This window comes from Drosophila yakuba, chromosome 3L (assembly GCF_016746365.2).
Source record: "Drosophila yakuba strain Tai18E2 chromosome 3L, Prin_Dyak_Tai18E2_2.1, whole genome shotgun sequence".
Lineage (NCBI taxonomy): Eukaryota > Metazoa > Arthropoda > Insecta > Diptera > Drosophilidae > Drosophila > Drosophila yakuba.
The window spans coordinates 4,554,573-4,568,512 of record NC_052529.2 but is presented as its reverse complement, the minus strand read 5'-3'; the positions used below and the strand labels follow the sequence as shown (position 1 = coordinate 4,568,512).

The following is a 13,940-nucleotide window of genomic DNA, read 5'->3' as shown; positions in this document are numbered from 1 at the left end:
TTTTGAGTCTTTGTTTGTCACGAAGTAGAATTCGAAGCTAGATGTCAAAGTTCATACGTAATAATGTCACATCTACATAAAATCGAGGACTTGTTGAATCAGCTGCAGAAGCAGGAGAAGGACCTTCAACAGCTGACTGCCGAGGAGTCCAGAACAGCCACTCCAGAACAGCGACTAGACCAACTGCAATCGTGCACTTCACGGATGCATCTATACCACAGCAGGCGCGAGGAGCTGCTCTCCAGTTTGGAGGAAGCCATATCGCAATATGAGTCCACCACTCCGCTCGTGGAACGCATTGCCCAGATGATTGGCCAGGTGAATGCGGTCAACGAGGCACTGGACTACATGTACGAAATCAGAGTCTGCTCCATCTGCGAACTGAATTGTGAGCCAGATGGCAGGCATTCCCTGGTGTCCCTGCCCTGTGGCCACCTCTTCGGGCTCAAGTGCATCCACAAGGTCCTGCGGGAGAGCAATCGCTGCCCCAGCTGCTCACGGAGAGCCCGTCACCGCCATGTCCGCAGGATCTACGGCTTGAGCTTTTATCCTTTTTAGCCGCGTGGTATTTTATATCTCCAGTTACTACCAATTAGGTTATATTTATATTATAAATGTGAAAACAGTAATGGAATTTATTTTATTTTTTAATGAAACAATTTAAGTGGAACACAATGCCAGTTTATATGATAAATCTTATGCAGCTTCGGTAGCAATAAATTTTTAAGAAATGAAAGCATTTTCAAATTAAAATTTAATTTATATGAAGCAGTTTCCTCTTTTGAAATCCTTTGAAGGAATACAATTTTTTCGCCAGTGCGGCAGCAAGTTTATTGGGTTTAATGTGAGCACATTTTCGCCACCACCACCGCCTGGTCCTATTTGCCACCCAGGAGACCACCCAAGATGCCACCGCCGCCGCTGCTGCTGCCGCCGCCGGTGATGCCGGGTATGGAAATGAGATTGCCCAGCAATGGGTTGCCATTTAAAGTGAGCAGGCAGCTGTCAAAGCAATTGCACGAAAGGGAGCAGATATATGAGCGAGAATATCCTGGAGAACTCAACCGGAAGTTGCCACTTACCGCAGATCCAGCCGGATGACGTACTGACAGGCCCATTCCCGAAGGCACTGCAACGTGGAGCAGAGAGATCGGTTTGGAGTTTGGAGTTTAAAGCTGTCCAAGGGATTTTGTTTAATCCACACTTACCCGTAAAGCTTCGGGCGAAGGACGCGGGCAAGTACCGCCGACATCGCCACCGCCTCCGCCACCACCTCCACCTCCACTTCCGCTTCCGCCGCCGCCACCTCCACCACTTCCGCTGCCTCCGCCGCCTCCACCTCCACTGCCGCTACCTCCGCCGCCTCCTCCACCACCACCGCCATCTTTGGGATAAACAGGAACTGGCACGGGAACTGGCACCGGAACAGGCACTGGCACTGGCACTGGCACTGGCACCTTTTTTATCGGCGTGGGCTGCTGCTCCCAGGGATTCTAGAGGTTGCAGTTCTAAAGGATCACAAGAAATAGATTCCCAACACTCCAGCTTACATTATGACCCAAGGAGAGGGATATCAGTTGCAGCACTGCTAGGGATAAAACTAATTTCCTCATTTCAGCTGCAGTCAGTTCAAAGTCATGCACTGATAATAACTTACTGACTCAAATCGCTCTATATATATATAGTTCCAGATCCCACAGGTGTTTTAATATGTGGGTCATGCAACAGTTTCAATGAGATAATCCACTTTTATTCAGGATTTTAAATAATAGTTGAATACAACAATAAGTGAGTTAAAGTTCTTAAACAAACATAATATTCTATTAATATTATAAATGATAAATAAATAGGTTATATATTTTATCGCTCATGTGTTTCATATGAAAAAAAAAATTCACTTTTTAAAAATCTGAACAGTTGCTTTCAATAGCTTGGCAACGCCGAATCGGTTAACAACACTGTTTATGTAAACGATCTGGCAGCTCTGTGGCCCGTTTCGCTTACCGCCAAATTCAAATGTTCCGTAGCATAGTGAACTAAAGAGATTGTAAAACTACATCAATTGCTTAAAATTACAAACTCTAAAACAAAATAATAAAACACCTTTATCTCCATAGATTTTCTATATATATTTCAATTAATTTGATAATCATAAATATTTTATTTATTCGCCATGCAAACCATGTACAATTACATAAATAGGTAGGTTCATTTCAATTTCAATTTGTTTTTGGGTTTTAGTGGTTTCGTGTACTGTTTCTTTTTGTATCTGGTTTTTGGCAACTAGTCGTTTATATGTAAGTATATTCAAGTTACGAGAACTAATTGTACAATAATTCATCTAATAATACCGCTGTGTATAAGAGTAATATGAACGATCGCTTGCTAGTTGATTAGTATACGTAAGACAATATCATTATCATTATCATTACCGTTGGCAATACAAATATCAATGGTGTAATTGAACTGCGCGAGAACGGTCGCAGCTTAAAAGAGGAGAAACTCACATCCAAAATCGAGACTCCAGCTCGTAATTCCTAGTTCCATTGTACAGGTAGGTGAGGCTAACCATGCTAATCATGTTCGAAACATTCAACTGACTTAACTTGACTTTTTGAGCAGTGTTTTTGTGGACAGGTGGGTGTCTGTTTTGGATTAACGCAACATAGGGGCCAAAAGTAATCTCCGCGTAATGCTTGGGAATTTTTGCTTGTTTGTGAATTCAATATTTAATTTAAAAAACTAACTGAAATTGTGGGTTTTTGTTAGGAATGTTGTTTTGATCATTTTCATTTATATGCTCTTTTATCTTTACTGTTTGAAATTTGTTTAAGTTTTTCTCTTGGTTTTTGCGAGTTTAACAAATGAATTGAAATATTTTCTGCATATATTAGTAGCATGGAAATATGTTTACAATAATCTGCTTTTTTTTCGAGTACTTTGTATTAAATCCTTTGATTTTTGTGGCTCTTAACATTGTAAGGAAAACAAGTGCCATTAAAAAATTGTTATATTGGTTAAAACGAAATCTGACTATTAGTTTTATAAAGTCAATTGCATATATACTATTTTCCTTTTAGCGGATATGCAATCAGTTTGTTAGCCAACAGAAATGATGTTCTAATTAGTGAAAAGCTAAAATTCGATAGATTACTTTTCGTCCTTATGGCGATCCTGCAAGCCCCCAGATTCACCCACCCATCTGTGATTTGTATATATTTTGCATTAATTCGCAGTCGTGTGCTAAACGGGGTGGTCGTGTGGAATCCATTAAATCAGTGGAGCACTTAGCGTCCGAATCCAAATCCAAATCCAAATCCGTATCCGCAGCTGCACTGGCCCGGCGATTCTCAGGTGCACTGCATCTTCTTGCAGTTGCACAGCCACTTGATGATCCTGGCATTCCGCTCGACAATCGACGGCGGCTCCGAGGGTCTATACGCCTGTGTGGTCTGCGGCTGGGTTTCCGTGCTGTCCGGCAATCTCATCGAGTCCACGGTGCTCACGTCCGAGAAGAACACCGTGCTGGAATCATCGGAGGCGTCATCCGTCTCGGAGTGGTGCCGCCTCGGTTGGCTGTAGATCTCGTGGAAGGCCTCGTCATTCAGTCCCAGGCGATCGAAGAACTTCTCCAGCTCCGAAATGCTGGCATTCAGCGCCTCCCGCTCCATGTCCAAGCTGTTGTGGTACACCTCCGAGGAGAAACCCTTGGGAAAGAAGACGTTCTCATGGTCCACGCTGCCCCGGTGCTGCTTGTAGGCGGCCAGCACACCGCTGGCCGTGCCCATTCCTCCAGATCCTGGGGCTACAAGGCCTCCTCCTGATCCTGGTGGTCCTCCCATTTCTAGAGAAGTATAACAAACAAATGGAGATGTGCCTAAATGTGAGTCTTAAATTAATCTGAGTTCCTACCTCCTTGAACTGGCAGTCGATTCCTGTTCTTAAAGCGGATGCACCGCTGCCTCTTGAACTGAATGGGCGGCGGACTGATGTCGTCCACGGATGGCGCCGATCCGGGGCTCTGGACCAGCGAGCTCTGCGAGTGATTGATGCTCGTGTAGCCCTGCGAACTGGTGTGCAGCTGCTGGCTGGAGGAGCTCGAGTATCGTGGCGTTTGCGTCTTCAGCCTGGGCGATGGCGGCGTCGGCGTGTAGTCATCCTGGAATGCCTCTGGCACCTCCGGTGTGGGCGTGAAATTCAGCAGATAATCCGAGCCCATTGTGGTGTCCTGTTTGCAGCGGCAGTCCAAGCACTCCGTATTCCGGCCACCAGCCATGCCGGTGTATTCGCCGGCGGGCGTGACATAGCCACAGTAGGAGTTGGCACTGTGCTGGGTGGAGGAGCCGCTGTCCCGGCGAGTGGCGGCCACCAAGGTGCAGCAGTTTTTGATCGTACCGCTCGCCGGTGCCGCACTGCCGGCCACTTCGCGCTGCCGCTCCCTCTTGTAGCAGGGCTCGCTGCGATGGGTGTAGTGACCGGAACTGCCGCCGGAGTCGCGGTTTATCGAGGACTCGCCGGCGGACTTGATCGATCGATTGCCACGGCTGCAGCAGCTCAGGATCTCGCTGTGCGGCGAGTGGCGACTTATCTGCGTGTGCAGATCCGGCAGCGACTTGTGGCTATTGATGTTGTAGTCGCCGGAGGGATAGGGAGCGCTGCGATCCTCGCCCGTGTTGGGCACCTCGTGGGAGTGCGAGTACGAGCGCTGGTAGTTGTATCTGGTAAATGGTAAGGAATCAATTAATTAAGCTCAGCTTCTGGTAAATTAGTTTTGAATTATGCCTAAAAGCATGCAATGAATATTTAAATTATGCTTTCGGACTCCGAAATTCGGAGTAACGAGTCAATGGTGTTTTCCGAATAAATATAAGTTGCATACTTTCAGGCATGTTGCTAAATGATATCCTGACCAAAGGATGATGCTCAACTGGGGACTTGTAGCTTACTAACTCTTCAGTCCCATATGCCAATCATTAACTTTTAGTTTCCCCTAAAAGTAGTTAAGCCATCTAACTCACCTGTATCGATCGTTGTGAGCCTGTCCCGACTTTGCAGCATATTCGGCGGGTGGACTGATGGGTCGATAGTTCTCGGTGAGCACCAGTGGCTCCTCGCCGTCCCGCCCATAGCCGTGAGTGGTGGGCATGTAGAGGGGCGGCGGTATACGCAGTGCGCCCGCCTGACCATGGCCCATCTCCTCCTCGCCATAATCCGTGGGCAGCAGCTCCGCGCTGCCGTCGCTTAACTCGTGGCGCCTCAAGGTTCCGCCGTTGCGCTCCTTGCCCGTCTCCGAACCCAGCAGCATGCGCAGCTTGTGCTGCAGGAGGTTGTTGTTCACGGCAGCGCCTCCGTTTCGTCCTTGACCTTGGCCCTGGGCGTGGCGGGAGTGCGAGTGTGGGTGCTGGTGTGGGTGGGCATGGTGGTTGTGCAGATACTGCTGCTGTTGCTGCTGCTGATGCTGCTGCTGTTGTTGTTGCTGCTGCTGCTGCACTTGCTGCTGCACCTGCTGTTGCACCTGCTGCTGCCGACTGAGATTGAGACTCATATACCGCCTGTCCTCCATGTCGTAGTGGTGGCTATGCGACTCCTCCGGCCGACGTCCTCGCTTCCCACTGGCTCCGTTGTTGCCACCGCCATTGCGATAGCTCGCCTGCTGCAGTCGCTCGAAAACCGCCTCGGATTTGATGTAGAACGGCTTGGACTCCGCCAGCAGCTCCACGGCGGACTTCCTCTTGCTGTAATGCCTGCCGCCCGTGTGATAAAAGGCGTTGTGGTGACCCCAATAGTTCCGGCTGGCCGCCGCAGTTTCCGGCAACGCGGATGCGGATAGTGGTCGCTGTCCGCCGGAGGACGACATGCCGTATCCATAGCTCGCATCCGCCATGCCGCCTCCACCTCCAAATATCTGCTGACTGGTGGCGTACAGTGTCTGGCTGGCGGTACGCGAGTACTTGGGCATGGTCGGGTAGGCGGAGGAGGGCGTGGAGCCGTGGTGGCCACCTGGTGAACTGCTGCCGTTGCAGGATCGCTGACGCGGACTGCTGCATCCATGGACCACAGCCGCCATTGTTGGACTTACTATGGGTTGTTAGCTGAGAGATTATTTACTTTTTCAGTTCCTTTGGGTTTTAGCTCCTAGATTCTGTGGTTTCTTCGAGATTTGGTTTCTGCGAGATTTGGTTTCTTTGAGATTTGGTTTCTTCGAGATTTGGTTTCTTCGAAAGTTTGTTTCTTCTTGAATTCTTTTATTTGCGTGGTATTCCTTGTATTCCTTGGTTTCTCTTGCCTGTTAAGCTCTCATGTCCTTTGAGTTCTTTGATTTCTTTGCTTTGATTTCCTTCGTTTCCTTGGACTTCCTCCAATATCTTGGTTTCATTGATTAGTAGGTTCTAACCGCTGCTTGTATTTTTACTGCATAAATTGGGTAATATTTGATAGCCAGTTCCTTGAGCTCCCGATGGGCAGGTGTTGCTGCAGGTGTCACCTGCTGTTCCACCCACTTTTCTCCGCCCCTCAGCTTTTCTGCTGGCCCCGATTGCTGGGGATGTGAGCTGGGGGTCCGGATTTTGTGGCATGCGCAGTGGTCGGCGTGCTGCGTATACTGAAATTACAATACAATAATTTTCAGCTAGCCAAGGCTCGACGGCAGTCACCTTCTACACCTTCTACACCTCCATGGCAATCCCAAAAAACTAGACCACACCAAGGCGAAACCAGCTACGACACGCACTTGGTCCCTTGGAGCAAGTGGAAATGGTGGCTCTTGTTGGGACTTGGACTTGGTGTAGTCAGTACCCAAGGAGTATTTATAGATTGCAGCGCACTTTCACTTCGATCCTTCAAAGGACTTGGAGTTATAACTAACTAGTGGCTCTCTCTATGCATTTAAACCTTTGCTATAAGCACAGTAACACTTTTTGATTTTCTGCTGGACTTGGAGCACACATCCACAAAATGCCTTGGGTGGAAACTCACCAGGCGCATCGAAAATTCCTTCACTTGTGCGACGGTGGCAAGGTCTGGTACATTGTGCCTCTTTGAATAACAGATGTTGTGCCGCTTCCAAAGTGTTCCGTCCTCCCACTAAAAGCTCCACTCATGCGCCCCACCAAAAGTACCACAGGCACAAAGCTTTTATACTTCTCACAAGTAGGTGTGGTGTTCAGTCGAGATTCCACATTATCCTGGAGTCATAGAAGTTACTAGGGTAACAGTATTACTAAGTCGAACTTTGCTTTCATGTTCTACAAAATTCAAATTCTAATGCTAATGAATCAGCTTGCATAGCTTAAAGTATATTACATCTATGTATATTCCTAACTACAAATTTCAAAAAACCGTTTCAGATGTGTGGCCATAGGTGGACCCTATCTTCCCGCCCATATTGGCCAGCTTTTCGAAGCACCCAGAGCTTTCCTCAGAACTTTGTGAGAGAGAGCTCCATGGAGATGGTTATTTCAGGCAGTCAGCGAGCAACTGCGGAAGCGCCAAGATGTCCAGCAAAGTTCCATACGTGAAGCACAACAACGGCACCCAAATTCAGTCCATCGGCTTGGGCACCTACACGGTAAGATTACGCCTCAAAGATCACGTCTTCGATGGTTATCAGTTCGCAACCATTTGATATCCCATTATAAAATGATCCGTCTTTTTCCAGTCACTTGGCGGCGATTGCGAGCGGGCCACGCTGCATGCGATTGATGCGGGCTACCGGCACATAGACACCGCCTACTTCTACGAGAACGAGAACGAAGTGGGTGCAGCTGTCCAGCGCAAGATTGCCGAGGGCGTCATCAAGCGGGAGGACATCCACATCACCACCAAGGTGAGAGCTCTAGTTAGCCAGTCATGGAATCATCCTAAAATGGTAATCTATACTCGCAGTTATGGTGCCACTTCCATGAGCCGGAGAGGGTGGAGTACGCCTGCCGCAAGACTCTGCAGAACTTTGGACTGCAGTACGTGGATCTCTACCTGATGCACTGGCCCTACTCCTATGTCTACCGCGGCGACAACGAGATGATGCCCACCGATGCCAAGGGCGAGGTGGAACTCAAGTGGGTAGCATAACAATATTTATTCATTTACTCAATTACTTGCCAACTGTGGGTGTGTTTGGTTTGTATTTGTCAAAGCCTTAATGAGTTAAATTTTTGTTATTACAGCGATATCGATTACTTGGACACCTGGCGCGCCATGGAGAAGCTGGTGGAACTGGGCCTGACCAAGAGCATCGGCGTATCCAATTTCAACTCGGAGCAGTTGACTCGCCTGCTGGCCAACTGCAAGATCAAGCCCATCCACAACCAGGTACGTCATTTGTGGTTTTACCCCAGGGTTTCGTATGCCTAATAGACCAGTTTCCAGATCGAATGCCATCCCGCTTTGAACCAGAAGAAATTGATTGCGCTGTGCAAGAAGAATGACATTGTGGTGACCGCCTATTGTCCCCTGGGCAGACCCAATCCTGCCGAGAAGACGCCCAACTATATCTATGATGCCAAGGTGCAGGCCATCGGAGACAAGTACAAGAAGTCCACCGCCCAAGTGGTGCTCCGATATCTGGTAAGGATTAGCTCCTAAGTTTAATGAGCAACAAGTTCTTACTAAGCTTATTACTATCAAAATAGATTGAGATTGGAACTATACCGCTGCCCAAGTCCTCCAATCCCAAGCGCATCGAGGAGAACTTCAAGATCTTCGATTTCCAGCTGGATTCTGAGGATCATGCCGTCCTGGACTCGTATCACACTGGAGAACGCCTGATTCCCATGACGCACGCCATCAAGAGCAAGAACTATCCATTTAACATCGAATTTTGAACCGAAATGGAGGTGCAATGTTTGATATTAAAGTGGTTGTTTTATCTGATATTTTGTGTAAATATATGTTTTTGAAAATATACAGCAATCATTATTTTTGAGATCTGTTATTTCATTATCTATTATAATATATATATATATTTTGGGAAGAAGATCAGTAAAAGTTCGAACACACTTGTTTTTTACATACTAACGCTTTATTTTTAATTTTAGTTATTTTGTTAGTGTTCATACTCAATACATATATTTTAGTCTTATCAACTATTTCAAACTAACGTTCAGTGGCGTGGTAAATATTTCCAAGGGGGTTTCAAATTTTTTTAAGCTTTAATATTTATAGTACAATTACTCTAGAGATACTTCCAAGTCACATTATAAAACATTACGAAATTTATTTATTTTTGTATTATACAATTTATCAATAAATCAATCCCTTTTTTGGACACCCCTGCTGAACATTTAGTGATTTGAGAGAGAGCTTTCGCGCGATCATCTAGTTTTTGGCGCAGGCTTGGCATGGAAAATTCCACTTAATCAAGATCATTTAATTTAGTGCAATTTCGCCAACACTTGTCTGAATTCCATTATTCACAACTGCAATGCAGATTGCAAAAATTAAAAGCCATAAAAAGAAAAACATATAAACAAGCCCACATGTGATATGTAAATAAACAAAACTAGCGATAAAGTTTACTTTGCGAATGAGCTTTGCGCGCCACTCAACTATCAAACTATCGATAAATGTTTTTTCAAAAGTGTTCCCACAATTTCGAAATGGGTGTTTACACAGGTTTTGAATGATCATTTGAAATATATAGCTTTATAGTTCCTCGTTTTAAATATGAAATAAAATAAAAATAAATTCTAGCACATAACATTTGATTAGAACAACTAGCGTATACCCTACTTTCCACGCTAGAAACTATTTCCGAGTTTTTTTTTTGCCAACTTGGCCTCGTTTTATCTGCAAATGAAAAAGGTCTTTTGAAGGTTCTGTGGGCCCATTGAAAAACCTTATAACAGGGGTGCAACGAGCCACCCGGGCATTCGGCGTTCAACTTTGTAACAGGAAAGATGACCGGAAAAGTGGAGTACTACTTCAAGCACAACGACGGAACCCACATCCAGGGAATCGGACTGGGCACCTTTGCGGTATGACATTGAGTGGCTGATCATAGCGGCGGATTCGATACGGATCAGGAATGTCGCTTATCAGTTGGCCGGGTTAACGTCATTTGAAGAACCGCTAACGTTACTGATGACTTGTGATTTCAGTCAACGGAAGGCGATTGCGAACGCGCAGTTCTCCATGCGATTGATGTGGGCTACCGGCACATTGACACCGCCTACTTCTACGGAAATGAGGCCGAAGTGGGCGCGGCCGTTCGGAAGAAGATTGCCGAGGGCGTCATCAAGCGGGAGGACATATTCATCACCACCAAGGTCAGTTGGCATGTGACTATGGCAGACGCATCATAAACTAATCCTTGACCAATACTAATCCTTCTGCAGCTCTGGTGCAACTTCCATGAGCCGGAGAGGGTGGAGTACGCCTGCCGAAAGACCTTGGCGAACATTGGTCTGGATTACGTTGACCTCTACCTGATTCACTGGCCTTTCTCCTACAAATATCGGGGTGATAACGAACTGATACCCAAAGATGCCAATGGGGAAGTGGAACTTGTGTGAGTGAACTTAATAGTTATTGTGAAATGCGCCTTTTCTTATCTCTTATCTTATTACGTTTACTTTACGTTTACTCCAAACTACAGGGACATTGATTACCTGGACACCTGGGGCGCCATGGAGAAGTTGGTGGAACTGGGCCTCACCAAAAGCATTGGCGTTTCCAACTTCAACGAGGAGCAGTTGACGCGCCTGCTGGCCAACTGCAAAATCAAGCCCATCCACAATCAGGTAACAACCAGCCACACAAAGTTCCCTAAAGTTTTTTAATATACAATATAATTATGTCTGCAGATTGAGGTGCACCCCGCGTTGGATCAGAAAAATCTGATTGCCCTGTGCAAGAAGAATGGCATTCTGGTGACCGCCTTCAGTCCACTGGGCAGGCACAATGCCGAGTTGAGGACGCCCGCCTTCATGTACGATGGCAAGGTGCAGACCATCGCAGACAAGTACAACAAGTCCATTGCCCAAGTGCTCATCCGATATGTGGTAGGGATTTGGATTGAGGCTTAATCTTCCAGCGGATCTCTCATTATGATTACCAAATTCCAGATTGAGTTGGGCACTATTCCGCTGCCCAAGTCATCCAATCCCAAGCGCATCGAGGAGAACTTCAATGTATTCGACTTCAAGCTGAGTGCCGAGGATCATGCCATCTTGGACTCGTATCACAATGGAGAGCGTGTGGCTCATGCTCGACAGGCTATCAAGAGCAAATACTATCCCTTCAACGTTTATAGTGCCTGCTTCTGATTCTACAAATATAGTTAAATTATTATGAATTATAAATAAAACGTAGCCCTTGGTTAGGGAAATCCCAAAAGCAACAAGTAACTTTCTAACGTCATTTTCGATCGGTAAACATTACTTGAGTGTTTTGTGTATGTCTATTTTAGTCTTATCACAAGTACTTGCATTGACATTCACTTGGATGGGCTATAAATCATACACGGCGGCTTATTTTTGCCCTAATCATTCAGGTAGTTTATATACAAGGATAACATTTTTAATAAAAAAAAAAGTTAAAATATATCTAGCTTTCCAATAAAAGTGAAAACTTAGAAAACACAGCTGTAAACTTATCTTATAGTACTATAAAAAATATAATAGAAAAGCGGGTTGCGGATCACATTTTGGAAGTGAACTTGCATAGTTTGTCATGTTCTCGATAAGAAATATGTATGAAATAGATTCCTGCACCGTTTACCTGTGTAAATAATAAACAATGAAATAACTTCAGTTCCAGCGGATATTTTGAATTTCGATTGCGTGGTATTTTGTAACGGCTTACAGTATATTTACTTGCTGTAAAAATATCGATAGAGCGGTCGCCGAATGCTATCGATAAGTATTTATTTACTCGAGCAAATATTGTTTGATATTTTTGTGTGCGCACATCCACAACAAATATCCTTGCCAATCGCCGGGAAGACCACGAATTGCGTGTAAACAAGATGCCAGCAGTACGTGGCCAATACCGCAGCGAAGATTACGTGGAGCAGCAACAGCAGGAGGAGTAAGTGCGCCCAGGGCAACCAAGTGAATCCGTCCAATTGCCGAAAACCAGAGCCTCGCCAGCCGGAAAAGTAGAGCAGACACACAGAAATCGATGCCCCACTGCCACACAATGGTCTATATGCGAATTGTGCTGACAACCTTGGTGACCATTACGTGTCTGCTGGGTGACAACTTCGTGGAGCTGACCCAGCATCCACTGCTGAAGGCCCTGGCCGACAATGCCACGCATGCGGCTATTGGAGCACTCACGGGCATCACGTTCGCCACACAATTCTACGAGCGCACCTCGCAGTTGTTCGGCTGGATATTGATTTTCACCTGCTTCGTTGTGTCATCGTTCATTGACTTGGACCACTTTGTGGAGGCTCGTTCCCTGTATCTGGAGGTGAGTATGCACTAAACAGGCTGAACACGCACTAACCAAGTTCCTATACTGCGCCCGCAGGATGCCACCAATCTGTCCAAGCGACCCTTCCTCCACTGCTCCAGCATTATAGTGGTGCTGCTGCTGTTCTACATGTGCACCGCCTGTTTGAACTACTTCCGGACCAGTCTTATGCTGGGCTCCCTACTCTGTGCCTTCATCACACACCACACCAGGGACGCGGTGCGTCGGGGCTACTGGCTGTGCCCGCTGGGCCACACGGACAGGATGCCCCAGCTGGCCTACATATTGACCACCATCCTGACGCCCCATCTGCTGGGCTGTCTGCACAATGTGTGCCGCAGCGCCATTGTGCTCAACTTCCTGGGGCAGTACGTGAAGCTAAGCGAGGGCCAATACCGCAGCGGTTCGACTGCCAACTATCGCTACATGCAAGTCTAGGCTATGTTGTAGGAACACTTTGTGATAATATTGCAAAACATCATCAAATGGTAAATGCAAATTGCTTTTCAAGCTTCAAGCGCTTTATGATTAGAGATCGCCTAGAAACCCCAAATACTTCCTCACAACAGGACACAATTTTACACGGATCTACTACTAGAAGTACCTTTTTGAGGGAACTATGCTTCCCCGTCCAATTGATTGATTTTTCCTTGTTAAGTAGCGTGTAGGTTTTTACTAGCATCTAAATAGAATACAGATAATATCCGGATATGTGATATGTAGTCCTTAGACAAACTAGATTAAAGAGCATATAGCGCACAACGATATCTAATCGATTTTCAACTTCAAACTCTGACTCTTGTACTTGTAGGCCATACGAATGTTAAGCTAATCGAATAATAAAATCAATCTAATTGCCTTACAACATCAGCCTTGCAATCACCATTAATCGCATTGGCGTATTTGGCCCACCTTAATTTTATTCGCTGTTTATTTGTGGGCCAAATTAGTTGCCGTTTACAAATTGGCCCTAATGGCTGGCATGGCTGCGAAGGAATCCCATCATAAATTGACTTTTCTGCTTATTTTACCGCTTCGGTCCGGCTATTTTTAAACGAATTTAATTTTAAATGTTCGCCATTATAAATAAATCACAATTTCGATCGAAAAAGTTCGCAAGGAACCAATAAAAAAAACTTTGGTTTTTCGAAAATTTTCCTACGCTTTTCGGCGGAAAATCGCTGTGTTTGCGGGTCAATAATTGGGTAATTAAACTTCCACGTGCGATCAAACAGGGAAAACGTTCCAGGGTATTGTCGGTACCAGAATTTCCCACGCATGCCCATTAACAGCGCCACGAACAACAATAACAGCGGCTGAATCGGTTGGCAACACCCACGACACAACATTTGTTTGACATACACTGAAAAAAAGGCCTGAGCATACTGCTAACGGATTTGCAACAAAATTTGTAATCTTGCATTGCGAAATAATGATGTAAGGCATTCATGTATTTTATCTTCCATCTTAATAAGACTTTAATATTGACTTCTAGTTCTTACTTCTTTTCAGAAACAAATGAG

The 13,940-nt window shown here is 45.8% G+C and overlaps 6 protein-coding genes across 7 annotated transcripts; 4 read left to right on the top strand and 2 right to left on the bottom strand.

Annotated features, from left to right (window-relative positions):
- On the top strand, positions 1-629 carry LOC6532874. Its single transcript, XM_002093574.4, has one exon. The coding sequence runs from the start codon at positions 64-66 to the stop codon at positions 556-558; it is 495 nt and encodes a 164-aa protein (XP_002093610.1). The 5' UTR covers positions 1-63; the 3' UTR covers positions 559-629.
- Positions 630-724: 95 nt separating this feature from the next.
- On the bottom strand, positions 725-1,651 carry LOC6532873 (heavy metal-associated isoprenylated plant protein 33). The gene is made up of 5 exons (XM_002093573.4): positions 1,551-1,651; positions 1,379-1,493; positions 1,209-1,339; positions 1,083-1,129; positions 725-1,002 (listed from the first exon to the last, which is right to left on the bottom strand). Exons 1-5 carry the CDS (start codon positions 1,611-1,613, stop codon positions 879-881), a joined length of 480 nt encoding a protein of 159 aa, XP_002093609.2. The 5' UTR covers positions 1,614-1,651; the 3' UTR covers positions 725-878.
- Positions 1,652-2,110: 459 nt separating this feature from the next.
- Positions 2,111-7,019, bottom strand: LOC6532872. 2 transcript variants are annotated; one of them, XM_039373887.2, is made up of 4 exons: positions 6,654-7,019; positions 5,019-6,601; positions 3,913-4,718; positions 2,111-3,844 (listed from the first exon to the last, which is right to left on the bottom strand). In XM_039373887.2, the coding sequence occupies exons 2-4, from the start codon at positions 6,065-6,067 to the stop codon at positions 3,351-3,353; spliced, it is 2,349 nt and encodes a 782-aa protein (XP_039229821.1). In that variant the 5' UTR covers positions 6,068-6,601; positions 6,654-7,019; the 3' UTR covers positions 2,111-3,350. The 2 variants fall into 2 exon arrangements, with proteins under 2 accessions (XP_039229821.1, XP_015049670.1); XM_015194184.3 differs by having other exon boundaries at positions 5,019-6,592.
- Positions 7,020-7,417: 398 nt separating this feature from the next.
- LOC6532871 (aldo-keto reductase family 1 member B1) lies at positions 7,418-8,923 on the top strand. Its single transcript, XM_002093571.3, has 6 exons — positions 7,418-7,567; positions 7,658-7,825; positions 7,885-8,057; positions 8,166-8,310; positions 8,368-8,565; positions 8,631-8,923. Exons 1-6 carry the CDS (start codon positions 7,493-7,495, stop codon positions 8,820-8,822), a joined length of 951 nt encoding a protein of 316 aa, XP_002093607.1. The 5' UTR covers positions 7,418-7,492; the 3' UTR covers positions 8,823-8,923.
- A 914-nt stretch (positions 8,924-9,837) lies between these two features.
- On the top strand, positions 9,838-11,338 carry LOC6532870 (aldo-keto reductase family 1 member B1). The gene is made up of 6 exons (XM_002093570.4): positions 9,838-9,974; positions 10,098-10,265; positions 10,335-10,507; positions 10,595-10,739; positions 10,803-11,000; positions 11,064-11,338. The coding sequence occupies exons 1-6, from the start codon at positions 9,897-9,899 to the stop codon at positions 11,262-11,264; spliced, it is 963 nt and encodes a 320-aa protein (XP_002093606.1). The 5' UTR covers positions 9,838-9,896; the 3' UTR covers positions 11,265-11,338.
- A 532-nt stretch (positions 11,339-11,870) lies between these two features.
- On the top strand, positions 11,871-13,287 carry LOC6532869 (transmembrane protein 267). The gene is made up of 2 exons (XM_002093569.4): positions 11,871-12,414; positions 12,475-13,287. Exons 1-2 carry the CDS (start codon positions 12,121-12,123, stop codon positions 12,853-12,855), a joined length of 675 nt encoding a protein of 224 aa, XP_002093605.2. The 5' UTR covers positions 11,871-12,120; the 3' UTR covers positions 12,856-13,287.
- The last annotated feature ends 653 nt before the right edge of the window (positions 13,288-13,940 follow it).